The sequence below is a fragment of the Colletes latitarsis genome, chromosome 6, assembly GCF_051014445.1.
Source record: "Colletes latitarsis isolate SP2378_abdomen chromosome 6, iyColLati1, whole genome shotgun sequence".
NCBI lineage: Eukaryota > Metazoa > Arthropoda > Insecta > Hymenoptera > Colletidae > Colletes > Colletes latitarsis.
In genome coordinates, this window is record NC_135139.1 from 12,152,065 (window position 1) to 12,166,295 (window position 14,231).

At 32.9% G+C, this 14,231-nt stretch overlaps 4 protein-coding genes across 7 annotated transcripts; 1 reads left to right on the top strand and 3 right to left on the bottom strand.

The window, feature by feature from the left end:
- Nucleotides 1–701: 701 nt before the first annotated feature.
- LOC143342375 (uncharacterized) lies at nt 702–6,724 on the bottom strand. The gene is made up of 3 exons (XM_076766172.1): nt 6,130–6,724; nt 2,570–2,691; nt 702–1,563 (listed from the first exon to the last, which is right to left on the bottom strand). Exons 1-3 carry the CDS (start codon nt 6,130–6,132, stop codon nt 1,371–1,373), a joined length of 318 nt encoding a protein of 105 aa, XP_076622287.1. The 5' UTR covers nt 6,133–6,724; the 3' UTR covers nt 702–1,370.
- An 889-nt stretch (nt 6,725–7,613) lies between these two features.
- Nucleotides 7,614–8,814, bottom strand: LOC143342618 (transmembrane protein 267). The gene is made up of 2 exons (XM_076766703.1): nt 8,394–8,814; nt 7,614–8,184 (listed from the first exon to the last, which is right to left on the bottom strand). Exons 1-2 carry the CDS (start codon nt 8,679–8,681, stop codon nt 7,843–7,845), a joined length of 630 nt encoding a protein of 209 aa, XP_076622818.1. The 5' UTR covers nt 8,682–8,814; the 3' UTR covers nt 7,614–7,842.
- A 49-nt stretch (nt 8,815–8,863) lies between these two features.
- On the top strand, nt 8,864–11,045 carry LOC143342620 (c-Myc-binding protein). 3 transcript variants are annotated; one of them, XM_076766707.1, is made up of 4 exons: nt 8,864–8,944; nt 9,279–9,694; nt 9,921–10,042; nt 10,148–11,045. In XM_076766707.1, the coding sequence occupies exons 2-4, from the start codon at nt 9,680–9,682 to the stop codon at nt 10,290–10,292; spliced, it is 282 nt and encodes a 93-aa protein (XP_076622822.1). In that variant the 5' UTR covers nt 8,864–8,944; nt 9,279–9,679; the 3' UTR covers nt 10,293–11,045. The 3 variants fall into 3 exon arrangements, with proteins under 3 accessions (XP_076622822.1, XP_076622821.1, XP_076622823.1); XM_076766706.1 differs by having other exon boundaries at nt 8,883–9,095; XM_076766708.1 differs by having other exon boundaries at nt 8,889–9,095; nt 9,279–9,450.
- Mgr (prefoldin subunit mgr) lies at nt 10,990–12,308 on the bottom strand. Of its 2 annotated transcripts, XM_076766705.1 has the most exons (4): nt 12,266–12,303; nt 12,088–12,180; nt 11,204–11,749; nt 10,990–11,129 (listed from the first exon to the last, which is right to left on the bottom strand). In XM_076766705.1, exons 2-3 carry the CDS (start codon nt 12,169–12,171, stop codon nt 11,261–11,263), a joined length of 573 nt encoding a protein of 190 aa, XP_076622820.1. In that variant the 5' UTR covers nt 12,172–12,180; nt 12,266–12,303; the 3' UTR covers nt 10,990–11,129; nt 11,204–11,260. The 2 variants fall into 2 exon arrangements, with proteins under 2 accessions (XP_076622820.1, XP_076622819.1); XM_076766704.1 differs by having other exon boundaries at nt 12,088–12,308.
- Nucleotides 12,309–14,231: the final 1,923 nt, after the last annotated feature.

Consider the following 14,231-nt stretch of genomic DNA (forward strand, 5'->3'; position numbering starts at 1 on the left):
ATTATTAATTAAAAACTAAATAATATTAGCAAATTGGCTGCGATCCGCCTTGCATAGGTCATCATGAATATAGAGCTTCTTCGCTAGGTTAGTTTAGATTCTCATTGATTCAATAAAGATTCTAGAGTATTGTCAGAGACGAGGTATACGAGTAGATCTGTCACCCAATGTATTCTTTCGACCCATTTTTATGGGGTCTCGAAACCCCATTATCATTTTCGTGCCATTTGCAACATTACCAACAGATTTAGAAATGAATTTTAATCCCTACATAGTCAACTCACATGTATTTATGCACACACTACAGCTGTCTGTCCATTAGTAGTAGTTAGGTATTTTAATAATCTTGAAATTTTTAAATAATCTTAATCGATTAATGTCCAATGACGAACCGTACAGCTTTCATTCCGTTAAAAAGTAATAAAATTTCTGTAATTTCATTTTCTGTCTCACTTCCTCTTGTGTTCATTTCTAAATCTGTTGGTAACGTTGCGAGTGACACGGAAATGGTAATGGGGCTCTAGAGCCCTAGAGAAACGGGCCGAAAAAATACATTAGGTGAAAGGTCTACTCGTATACCTCGTCTGTGTCCATAAGGTGAAAGGTCTACTCGTATATGATAGTCTACTCGTGATGATAGTTTCCCTATAGTATTATGCATACTTATTCTTTTATTTATTCATTTATTCAATCAACGTAGTATTTTATTTTATTACTATTTGTTTTTATACATTGTACATATTTATTCAATTATTATTCTATACTTTTTACATTGGTACATGATTCGGATTATAATCTATATTCCATCTTATGTATATGTACATTCAAACTAAACATACGTTTATGTTTTCTCCCTTTGGATTTACAACGTAAAAGACATTTTTGGTTTCGTTGACTTTACCAACTTCGATAGTTGGGTTGAATATAATTCCTATACTGAACACTTTAAATTGCAAAGAATATAAGACACAAAGTCCCATAAGATGTTTAGGTCTATCCTGTACCTCGTCTGCGATATTACACATAATTATGGTGTAATTTTGTTGTTGACTACTAATTCGTTCAACATCTCTCCTACCATACCAATCAAAATGAATTTCTTAATGATTTACATGTATCTGTATTTTATCGCATTATAGTATAAATGATAATGTAATTATTTATAAATAACTATATATGTGTACATAAATAAATTGTATGGCAAATGAAGATTAAATTTACGTAAATCTTAGGTTTGATGAATCGACATAAAGTACAACAAATTTCATGTTTAAAAAAAAATCAATTTTCCAATTCTCCTTACTCGATAGTTTGTCGATATTGCATGAATCGCGCGTTCGATGAAGATACTCAAAGTTTACGATCCTTCGTCAAAATTTTGACCGTGCCTCTTGATAAGTCCCATAGTTCCCTTTGTTCTTCGTTTCGTAATTGTCGTTGAAATTTTCAGAACCGCTGTACATCGAGAAACCACGACGGGACAGCAGTTCTCCAGGCACAATCGTAGGATTCGTGTAACAAAAGTCGGCCATCATGCTAGATTGTCTATTTAGTTGATTGGACCTGAATAATTCCAATGGTTTAATACAATAAGTCTCATAAAACGTAAAGCGAATGATATAAAAGCAACTTTGAAAGATTTCGAAAAATCGTTTAAGATCGTTTCCACGAATTTCACTCTTTGCAGTTGTATGTTAGAATTACTGTCTCGATGTTGTAGGACCTTGAATTTTTGTCTTTGAACATTAGAAGCTAACCAAAAGATTCTTTCTAAAAAGAAAGAATCGATTCGATTGGGATTAATTAACGAATTTTGTTTGATCAGGTCCCATTACTACTCACGGTACGTTTAATCCCATAGCTTATAAACATTTGACAGAGTGGAAGACACTAACGATTATTGCAATTTAAAAAAATATTTTTATCAATTATCATCAACGACAAACGTATATTTTTCTATACGAAGTTAATCAAACTGCAAAGAGTTAATGTAAAGCTTCCTTAGAAAAATAATTATAAAAAAAAGGAAAGAATCTGGTCGCGTGCAAGCCTCATTTAACTCCTGTACCCATCTCCCATTCTTTTAACAAGATAAGCTAAATATAATCGCTTCGCAATATTGTAAAGATACGGTATCAATGATGGCCGCCGTGACTCAGGCATTAATATAAACGCTTTTTACTTCGCATGTCGTCGAGGACCCGTAAATCTGGCAATCGTATTTGTTCTTTAGAATGTAAATCTTACGTGACATATTCCGATATTTGGCCTACATCGTCGAAAACGTGGCTCGTCCCAACAAAACGAAACGTCGGCTATGCAGCTGATACACATAATTTTAACAAGAAAACTCGTCAAATGTTATTAACTGCTTCGCAACCATTCATTTAAAAAACAAGCAAAGCTTTTAGCGCGGTTATATACATAGACGTTTCTTTTTTTCGAAGCAAAGCTCAATAGGATCTTTGTTAAAAAAAATTCAAAGGGGTTTCGGAGGAATTGAGGTGGAATATTGCGTGCACCAAAGAAAAGAAACGGACGTTCAGCGTTTTCAAAAGAGATTACTTACCCGTCCGCATTCAATCGATTCAGTTTTACAAATAGCATGCACACCAAAATGAAAAGTATTAAAAATGCACCGGCGGCGATCCCACACGCTATAACGAAATACAGCTCCAAATCTTTGGTTTCCTGGAAAGTTGAACAAGTGTCTTTAAACCTTTGACAACGATAATCAATTTCGTCATCTTCGCGACGATTAATATTTTTACTAAAGTTGCAAGTATCGTTATCAATGACGTGTTCGTTTGTACGGTTATTTGCTCGAAAGAGGATTGCTACTTTTACGATACGATGGATTTTACAATAAATATTTTAATAATCGTAGTTGCGTCTAAGAGCAAAGTTTGCTGGATCCCAGAAGTTGATCCAAGAAGCTTTACTGAGTGAGGGAGGAGGGCGAACATGTAAAAGTATATTTTTGAACCTTCTTCTGCATAATTTAAAATTTCCTTACAATTCAGTTGTTAATATTTTTACTCGAAAACGTTTATAAAATGTAACGTGAAATGTATAATAAATTATTTCGTTTCATTTTATTCTATAAATGCGTGGCACAGTTTTGCAGATACACCAAGCATTGATATAAAAGCTTAAATCAATATTATCAGATTATTTCATAAGTCTCTGCTTATTTTGCCTCAAATAAATTGTATTTGAAATAAAATGTGTACACTTTATATGTCTATTTACTTATATGATGTTTTCCAGTCGCTAAATTGATTTATCAGATAGGAATTTATAGGAATCAATTAGTGTACTTTAAAAAACTTATTCAGTGATATGTTGTTTCAAATCAATATAGATATGAACTTAATTTTGTCTTCAACTGACGACCGAATCATATAATAGTGAAACCATAAATAGACTTTTCAATACTTTTAACAATTAAAATATATATGTAAAAAGAAACATCAACATAATAATTAAATGTTAAATGTTAGATCTTGACTTACTTATTTCCAAAAAAGACCCAAAAGAAAAGACTCGAAAGATTGAATTCGCTCGTAAAATGCAACTGAAATATCTATTGTTTATACAGGACAAGCGTGAAATATTATTATAACAGTGGATTGTGGTTAATTGGGGCACGTCTAACCAGCCCAAAGTATTCATGAAGAATAACGGAACGGAGGTGTCTGGAAAGATAAACGCTGATACGACTGCAAGAATGTGAAAGAAGAATCTTCGCCACGCGCTGTTGCTTTACGCTTCCTCAAACCATCATATTTCGTAACTTGTATTTAACGCGGATGTCAACATTCGAAGAGTCAAACAAATAAGCTGATAAAAATAAACGATTTCACAAACAGCGAGACCTATACTGCCATAAATAAAACGTTCCAGTTATCAACAGTGACCCTGAGATCGTCACTTTCCGCACTTTTTATTAAATATTAAATTCCAGAGTCACGTTCACTGTTTCAAAAAACATTACACACCAATGGCCAAGTATTTATTTAGTTATCACGCGTCGAATATTAATATGTTTATCCTATGTTTGAAAGCGAAAGGACGACTACTCGTGTTACACGTAACGTCGCTGGTCTATTCCTACGCAAATTGCATAGAATTGTTTACGCGTCTCTGCGAATCGCTTTCATCGCATACTTCTTGCGATTCTTCTTGCGCCAATCCAACCTTGAAGGTGCATAGTTGCATCTCTAATAGGCAACCGCTCGAGTGGTCGTAATTAGCGTTACAAAACAAGCTTTATTACGGGTCTATGATTAGCCTCGATTCTTGTGAAAGCACTTACACAGACGCGGTGTGTCATGTTATAGTGAACTCTTAATTCGATTAATCGTACACTTGCGAAGCTGGGTCAACGTTGACCCATACTCTTTCATATTAAAATTGGAATAAATACGATTTAACGCAATCTAATCTAATCTTTCTTGAATTCAATTTTTAACCCAACTATAACATAGTTTGTATTTTAATAATCATATTTGAACTTCGTAAGCAAGAATTTATTAGTACTACAGTACACTGGACATATTGGAAAATGTAATCTACAATACTATACCGTATACCCTCAATCATGAAAATAAGTGAAAGTAGAATTGAAATGTTGAAAAATTATTTTATTAAATTAAACCATTGTCAACTGAGTATTGAAAACACGAACAACTTATTCAAAATTAGGGTGTAAGTTCATGAAAATTGCAAATGAACCGTTGACAAAAAAGAATGAGAAATACCTTATTCTAGTATTTCAGGAATAAAATAAAATTCTTTTATTCTTGGAAGTATAACAAAAATGAATCACAGATACAAAATAACATACGATGGTTAAATGCATTAGATACCATCGATGCAAAGATACTATATACAGTAATTAATCATTAAAACGATCAACGGTGTTTATTTTCGAAGGGCTCAAGTCTACTGAAAATATTCTTTTTTTAAATAATGTGTTTGTGAAATTTAACAGTATCCAAATATCAAAAATTTGCAAGATAAGGTTCAAAAATAATATTCGGCCATCGCTTGACCGTTAATGGATTAATTGCTTGCAAAGAAGAAGTCGCGCGAAACGGAGGCAGCGCTCTTTTGCCAGAACGATGAACACGTACAATTAAGCGGGGATGAGTAACCGTTAAATCATAGCTCAACCGTTCGTCTGTTCATCGCATTCAGCCAAACCTCAGTGTATACATTAACACTTGCACGACGGTCGATGGATCATTTTGGACCCAGGTATCAATTATTTTTCATTTATTCGTTTTAATTATATTTCATCGCGTCTTCTAACAAACGAATGAAACAAATATCTTATATAATTTTTCATTAGAAGTTTAAACACTTAAATATTGCAATAAATACGGGTCTAAAAAGGTCCTGTGACCGTTGTTCGCGTGCCTGTTTTAAGCCGTGCGAGTGTTAAAGTGGAACAACACGTTAACCACCCGAAAAACAGATGTATTTTCGGGGAACAGTTTTCTTAATATTACTGTATTTTCTTTATTTAAAAAAATTAATTTTCAGTCAAATTGATCGATCCATTTTTGTTACATCCAACGTCAAAATTTTATGACGTTGACAATGATTAAACCGAAGTGAAAAGCAAAATAATATTTACAAACTTGAAGCTTACGTCTATTACAACGCGTAGAGATTTCCTAAACACAAAAAACATTTGAATCTTTTCGTGAAATTTGAACATTTTTTTTCCAGCGATTCACCATTTATTTTTGGAGATAGACATTTTTTTCCTACGCGCTGTGAAAGACGTGAGCTTTTAGTTTGTGAATATTTTCGTACATTTTCACTTCCAATAAACCGTAAGGTTTAATCACTGTCAACGCCACGGTAACAATTTTGTCGCAACGTGTATATTTTGACGCTGGATATACCGGAAATAGATTGGTCAAATGGACTGAAAATTTACTTTTCACATTACTTGATGTGCATTAACGTTGAAAAGTATTCCCGAATATCTACTTTCAGGCTATTATCATGTTGTTTCCCTCCTAAGGGAAACTATATCGCGCAATGTCAGGGACCGTGGTTTATCAGTTTAGGTACAAACTATAGAAAAAGCTGTAAACTCGAGCGCGTACTCACCATCGTAAATATATAGCAGTGTTAGAATGATACGGGATCCCACTGAAGACAATACTGAACTGGAGTATACAATCACGATATCGGTATCAGCGCGTTATCGTTACGAACTCGATATCTGCGAAGATCTGGTGGCATTGTAAAACTCGTATTCGACGAAGTCGTTTTCCGATGGCTTTTCCTCAAATACGTCACGAAAAATCCTACTGTGGGTACATCACAGTGCGGGTACAACTTTGGTATCACCGATGGATTCTTGCGCGTGACACTGACTCTAGTTAAACGTAATTGATCATCGAAGCCGAATGCTGAATGGAGAACGTATGTTTCGAGTGAAAAAATTGAACATTGCGTCGAAAACACGAGATTCGAAAGGGCAATAACACGCTTGGAACTTTCGATCGCAGGAACGATCCTCTTCTGAAGTCAAAGACTTGCACAGCGATTACGATTCTTTTTTTTTCAACGGAATAGGCGGTTGGGTAAGTGAACACTAAGTACGGCTGAGACGAGAGTGAAGTTAAGTGTGTAACAGTGCCAGCAAAGCAATACTGAATGCTGATAAACTCCTCCAGGCTGTGTCAGGTGTGTATGTACACACGTGCGTGCGCGCTGCTTGGCTTTTTGCAAGGGTATCCGCGTCCTCCGCGCTCACCGATGAGGTCTACACGCGGAACGGGTATGCGTTTACGTGGGTATTGTTAAATTCTTGTATCAGAATCAAACACAGACTTGCCGCGTAGCCGCGCAGACACCAAAGATTGTGGCAGACGCGAGTGACGTTCGTCTACTGAGTACACCTGTCTCTGGAAAGAACTGTGTAAACATCGGTGGTCGGAACAAACCCTTTTCAGTTACGCAAGTTTTCCATGTTTGAAGATACTAATTAGAGCAATTCAACAGTGACTGGAAGAAGTTATTTTTATCGCCTTTGTACTTCAGAGAATTTGCGTATGAATTATTTTATTTTGTAAGAACGGACGGAACTAAGTTCAGTCGAACTTCGTTATAACGAGAACCAAGGCACCGACAAAAATTGTCTCGTTATGTCAGCGATAAATTAAATCTATCTATTTTCTATAATTCTCAATTACTATCCGCATAATATTCGTATCAACATGCTTGTACAAATACACTTAATATGAAACACAATTTATTTTTACGTAATTAAAAATAGAAAACATGATTTCAATTAGTTTTTCTACTTATGAATTTTGAAATTAACGTTCTTTTTACAGTTTTCATTTTGATAATTCTTAATTTCCTAAAGTACATACGATATACCCGTGTAACACGCTCATTATAGAAATGTGAAATTCTATGAGAGTACACGTAAATTTAAATTGTTATTGCTTCTTGGTAATTATCAACATCAAGTTCGACTGTAGTTTAAGGAGCATCAATGGTATAAAAAATAATTTTCGATATAAATACAAATAAATACCAAGATACAATTGATAGATAAAAATATTATTGTATCTGTAAGTTTTATTATAATTTGCGGAATTATAAAAATATAATATATTTTTACATAATAAATCTTTCTTAAAATCTGCAGTGAAACCAATAACAATAAATATATAAAATTAATTAAAAACGTGTAAAGATTATATCAAATTTATAACTTATATCCTAATCTGTACTAGTAAAATGCAAAAATTACATTATAAAATTTGTCAATATATACATATGTACACTTACATTTAGTAAATATTTTTACACAGAGTACACAATATTGATCAATGTCACATTATCGTAACTCTTAAATTCTTGTATAGATGATGTCATAAGCCATTGGAGCACATGAGGAAGCATCATACTCATACTTAAATATAAATAATAAGGAATAGGCTGCGTAGAACCTATAGGACAAAACCACAAACCCCTTCTTGTACCATCTCGTATATGATGGCTCAAGAAACTTGCTAACATCATCCACGAATAATAACTAAGCTTCGGATGATTAAATATGCTTGAGTAAAAATTAAGCATAAACCACAACGCTATAGGCAGAGTGGTACAATGCATAAATGGTCTTTTTTGTAAATGTGTTGCATCCTATAAAAAGAATTCGATATTAAATTGTTGTATTCCAACAATTTTATAGACACTTGTATGGTAGAAGTTCTATGATAAAGTATCACAAACATGTAATGCAATTTGTGAAAAATAAAAATCTTAAATGACTCATGTATATTAAAGCAAATTTTTCTTACGATTAAGATATATTCATTGTCGAAACAAAGAAAGGTTGTAATATCACTTACGCTTAATTTCCAACTACATGCTGCGATAAAGTGATCTACGTCGATAAAAGACGATAAAAAAAAGCACCAGAAGATACTTGAAAAATTTTGAATCAGAGACTTTCTCGATAAATGTAAGATAAGTGTCCAAGTAAGTCCACCAACAATTGCGTGAGTAACATTATCAAATATTGCGCGCGACCAAGCGGCTTTTCCATAGTATAAACCTTGATCACCAATGTACGAGCAAATACCTATAGATCCAGTTAATATCACTCTCGAGAAAACTTCCTTTTTCATCAAAAACATTATAATGGTTGGTTAAAGATTGTTTGAAACTTATTTTTGTCAACGCTTTTCTGTTGACAGCTACTGGAAAAAAACTTTATCAACAAAAGCCCGCCATTTTGGATTCTCAATGTCACTATGACGTACTGTAAACCATTTGTAATATCCTACGTTATAGTCTATTTCAGCTAAGTTTTCAACGAATGTAAGCTAAATTGAAGAGAACCACAAAACTGTATCGTACCCGAAAATTACATCGCAATTGAATATACTTACATTTACAAGTATGCTGTTCTGTATCGTTGCTAAAATAAGAAATGAATAGATTCGCGTGTGGATAGACGCATCCTTATTGATTTCAATTTTCCTCGGTTAAAAACAAACGCAACTGACGAATCCACGTGTAAACCCAGTGATTATCACCCAATTTCGAGCGTTCGTATACAAGATCCAGTGGTTATCATTTAGTTTTTTTGCGTCAACAAATTTAATACCTTTCAGAACGAATTTTGCACTAATTTGAAGTTTATTTTAATGTCTTGCATTATTCTTCACTTTATGTTACAGAATATCATATTTATAATCATATAATTTTCATTACAATACGTAACATTGCAGAATGCTACCGGCGTTCCACGAAGGCAGGATTCTCTTTTGAGTGCTCTGTTGTTAATCGAAATAAACTATCGTAACGTTCGAAGTTTATCAAGTAAGGGTACCCGGCGAAACAAGGTGAAAGGAAGAAAATACTTCCCTCTGTCATTACGTACTGCATTTGCGTTGCACAATGGTAAATAATTTTCCCTCTCAGTAAGGAATCGTTTCAAATATGCGTTGTTTTGAAAATCGCGTATGTGATGTGGCTTTTGTTCTGATCGAGCCTCGTTACTGCTTACTTATTTATACTGTCGTCAGATTTAAAAAACACGTGCTACTAAAATTTCGTTAAATTATTTAATAAAATAGCATTTTTAAAATATCGTGGTAAAATAATCGTGTAATTGTAATCCAGCAAAAGAATGTCGAATATGCAGGTATGTAATATCTATTCTATGTGGAAAGTTTTACGATAATGAATTCTATGCGTGTAAGCTTCAAAAATCTATTTGCCTGCTACTTACAAAATGATATTAATGATTTATTTTATTGCAGCTTCTGGGTTATAAACATATATGATATAATTTGCATAAATTTCCAAATACATAATTTACATACGCGGACATTCGGTATAAGTGCATTATTATTATTGCCAATTTTTAGCCTCCTGATTCGAAAAGAGAAGAATTTCGGAAATATCTTGAGAGAGCAGGTGTTCTGGATGCCTTAACAAAGGTACTTATATCTTTGTACGAAGAACCAGAAAAGCCAAAAGATGCTTTAGAGTATCCTTCTCATAAACTACTAATTACTAAATTAATATTGTAATAGGAAAATTCTATTGGTAATCTGTCTTTCATTCAGAAAATATTTCTTTAATCGCATCATAGATATATTCGTCAAAATCTTGGTGGTATCACAGAAGTTGATGTAGAATTGGATACATTAAGAAATGAATTGAAGGACGCTAAATCTAAAATTATCGAGTTAGAAGCAAAATTATTAAAGTATGAAGGAGATGGAGATGCGGAATAATTAAGCAATAAAGTTCTAGATTATAATTCAATACTAGTCCCTGCTGGACACTGACTTTCGCAGGAAGTGAAACCGACTATGTGCCTTACAATAAATATAATAAACAACTTCAATAGTTTAGAAGTTTAAAATAAATTAAGTTCTGTTTTTCAAATTCCAGTAAACATAAGTCTATTTCTTAATCATGTTGACAAAAATATGTTATATTTTTCATATTTGTTCTTTAACAAAATTAAATGTACCTAGAAACATATGACATAGATTGTAATCAAAAGTATGATGGCAGGAAATCGTAAAATAGAAAGTAAAGCTGGAATAAAATTTTTTTTTATGTAATACTTTTATTATGAAGAAAAAGTAGTATTTTATTTTTATACAGGTTTTGTATATTTTTTGTGCAGAAACTAAACTTAGATAAGTTTAATATAATAGATACGGTAAGAGATCTTATTGTAAGTACCAGAGTTGGCCAAATTTTATCCATGAATATTAAATAAAAAATTTAGACGCATTTATATTCTAATTTTTGCTTAAGTTTCATTCGTTAACTAAAATCCATCAACGTATTGTTTACGTTATTATACGAAACAAAGGAAACAGCGCGTAGAAGGTGATTCATAAATGAGTTACAAATTTGTATTAGGTCATGAATAAAATTTGTTTGACTCTGGTAGGTATATGAAACAACATGTTAAGTTAGAATTCAGATGTATTTGTGGCAATATACATAAATATTGGTTATCTAGCTTACAACCTAAACATGAGTCCTTTATTCCGTTGACATTTTTTGACAGCACTTTTCATTCACAGGCGTTTTTTCTTGACATTGCGAGTAACCTAAAATAATATTACTGTCTCGTGAAAGGAATTATGGGACATGAGAATTTATTCCAGATTTTTAAGATAATTACCAGTTAATATCTTAGGCAATCGTTCCGTGCAAATTGAATTCATAATAAGAACAGTTTTTATGTTGGTTTAGCAGCTTGCCTGCGTTTAACCTCCCAATTATAAATGCGTGCCATGTTTACTTCTATCGTCGTAAATTGGTCTCTGACAAAGTCTAAATCGTGTTCGATATAACCTAAATTTCTTTTCGCCGTTTCAATATTTTTTGTTAACATCTCTTGTGCATCATCCAAAGTATATTCCAGCATAACATTTGCTCCTAACCACAAGCATACTTTGTCGGTAGGTGAAATAACAGCTTTTGCATACACTTGTTCCGACAAAAGAAATTGAGTTTCTAAATCTTTACTGTTGTCCTTCTCTAATTGTAACTTTTTAATCATTTCCAATGATCTCTCCAAATCTGGAATCTGTGCTTTCAGCCGTCTCCTTTTATTAACCAAGTTATATTCCATGAATTTGTATTTGCCATGGTTTTCATCCAGCATTTGTATAACTTTGTCTGCAGATTCATTTTCGGGTTTGCCCATAAACGCATCAACATCATCCTATGTTCAAAAAACTTTATAATGAATTGAAATACCAGAATGTCTCTTTATTTTGTGACCATATAAGGTCTGCATCGCGGAAAAGTGCATTTAATGTATTCCGATATGTTACAAGCAATCAAACACAAATGATCCTTTCTATAAAATATAAATTGTAATCGGTAAAAAAAACAACGGTTCTTTTTTAGTATAGAAATTTGTACTGGAAGCCATGAGCATTACTTCTATGTAAAAACATTCTTCGCAATGAAATATAATATAAACACATGGAATTTTCGAACAAATAATAATTCTCTATCGGTATGTTGCATACATTTTTATTATAATAATGTACTTACTACAAAATCGGCCTCCGGTATGCCGGCGTACGACTTTTTCTCTTTAACCAGCCCAACGTTCGCTTTATTGTCACCGTCTTCCATTTTGAGTTACTATGAAATTAATGAAATACAGGTTCTCACGACAAAAGTCCAGTTTCCATGATCGTTATTTCAATGGTAGAAAGTTTTAATTTACCTTTAATGTATATAATTGTATGATATCCCGATTCAAAACAGAAGCTTGTTTAGAAACAAAAGTTAAATATAGTTTTATAAAACGTGTATTTAAATATATATTATATCAAGTGTTATAGACCATGAGATAGCGTTCTCTGGTAGCAAGCTGAGGTATTATAGAGTTCCATCTATGTGTTGTTTACTTTATGCTTCTTTAATCATGATGTTCATTCTCAAAAAACACAAAGAAAAAATACTGAATAGTACTCTTTGTCAAGAACAGAGTTATGTGAATAAAAAAATAAATGACATATAATAACAATAATAAATTCAACTATATATTAAACGAATTAAAAACGTATCAAGAGAGTAAGCTTATTGATATTCCTTTACATTTCCACAGTTTGAAAAATCTATTACAACAAACTATGATATATTTATGACCATTAGTATCAGTAGTAAATAAACTGACTAGTAAATAAACGGTATATAGGTGTTATTTACGATGTAATGTTAGAAACACAATCGGATTGTAATTAATTTCCAAGATAATAATTATCTTCGGTAATTCAAAACTATACGGATTGGTGAAACTGAACTTTGTGCTTCTGACACTTACACGTTTTATTAATTGTTAATTATTGTTTTAATCTTAAATATTTCTTTAGCGTGAAAGGCAATGCATAAGTTGGCAACGCGAAACAGAATCATGTAGATATCCAATCGTATAATTATTACAAAGGTCACTATGACAGGAATCGTTTTTGAGAATTCTTTCATTGCATCATTTATTGTTAACACATGACGTTTGCATGCAATGTAGAGAAGTAATAATTTATAACTAGATTTCTGTGTTTAATAATTACCTTTGTACTGCATACGTGCTGCGTATAAACACAGTGGGATTTGTATAGATCTGTGAATGATGGGATCTACAAATTAATTGCGTGCGTTGCTGGGGAAAAAGCTTTTTTATAAATTTTTATATGTAGAATCGCTTCGTTCTTAATTGTATCGCTCAATACAAGATTTTACAATGTTATCGTTACCATATAAATTAAAAAATGGCTGACCTAAGGTCAAATGTAGGTGCACGTTGTGGCCAGAATATGGGCACCAAAAATGATATACATTAGTTACAATTATTCGAAAAATGTATAAAAATTACTTGTGTAACTGATTCTTGCTACTTTTTCAATAGTTTTAACTAATTTATATAATTTTGGTCCTCGACCAGAACGCGTAGTCATATTTACCTTAGGTCAGTCGTTCATGAATTCATAAGGTAACAATAACATTGTAAAATCTTGTGCTACGTTTTGCAATAACAAAAACAGTCGAAAACCTTTTTTATTTACTGATAGTATATTAAAATATATTTCTACCAATTTTACAAGAGAATAAACTATGAAATTTCAAATTTTCGTTCTTTTCATAATAGTTTTCTCGTCCCCTCGTTTAACGTATGGTGTGTTCAATCTAAATTAGCTATCCACCCGCACCCCGCATATCCAAGCACCGTGCACGGACGGACAAACCGACATTACATTTACGATTGACGCGGGGCGCATTCCTCCTCTTTGATACACTTTATTGGCCTAATAGAGCCGAATTGTTGGTGTATCGTGTAAAGCAGGGTAAGACCTGGACTATCTGTCTAGACGTCTTACACAAAAGGTCCTCCTTTGTGCGACGATTACGTTGTATGCAAAACAAACGACGAACCACGAGCACGTGTGAATTGGGTCGTTTGGTATTCGTTACGAAACATCGTCTTCCTAATTAATTTACCAATAAATCTGGCCTCACTGTAACAAAGTAATAAACGCTGCTTTCAGATCACTATCTTGTCTCCTCGCTTTCGTTTCATTAATAGGCGTGTCGCGCAAATTACGACATAGTTTGTTAACAAACTTTACAATATCGAAACAAACAAGGAAAGTTTGATTATTCGAAACGCAACAGTTGCATACATTAAGAAAATA

Bases quoted from the DNA above. Each gene is read 5' to 3' on its own strand.
- LOC143342375 (XM_076766172.1), bottom strand. The intron at 1,564-2,569 runs GTAAGTAATCTC...GGAATTATTCAG, and splicing joins AATCGATTGAATGCGGACGG to GTCCAATCAACTAAATAGAC.
- LOC143342618 (XM_076766703.1), bottom strand. From the start codon at position 8,681: ATGTTTTTGATGAAAAAGGAAGTTTTCTCGAGAGTGATATTAACTGGA. The intron at 8,185-8,393 runs GTAAGTGATATT...TTCTTTTTATAG, and splicing joins CATGTAGTTGGAAATTAAGC to GATGCAACACATTTACAAAA.
- LOC143342620 (XM_076766707.1), top strand. The intron at 10,043-10,147 runs GTATCCTTCTCA...ATCGCATCATAG, and splicing joins AAGCCAAAAGATGCTTTAGA to ATATATTCGTCAAAATCTTG.
- Mgr (XM_076766704.1), bottom strand. From the start codon at position 12,171: ATGGAAGACGGTGACAATAAAGCGAACGTTGGGCTGGTTAAAGAGAAA. The intron at 11,750-12,087 runs GTAAGTACATTA...TTTTGAACATAG, and splicing joins TACCGGAGGCCGATTTTGTA to GATGATGTTGATGCGTTTAT.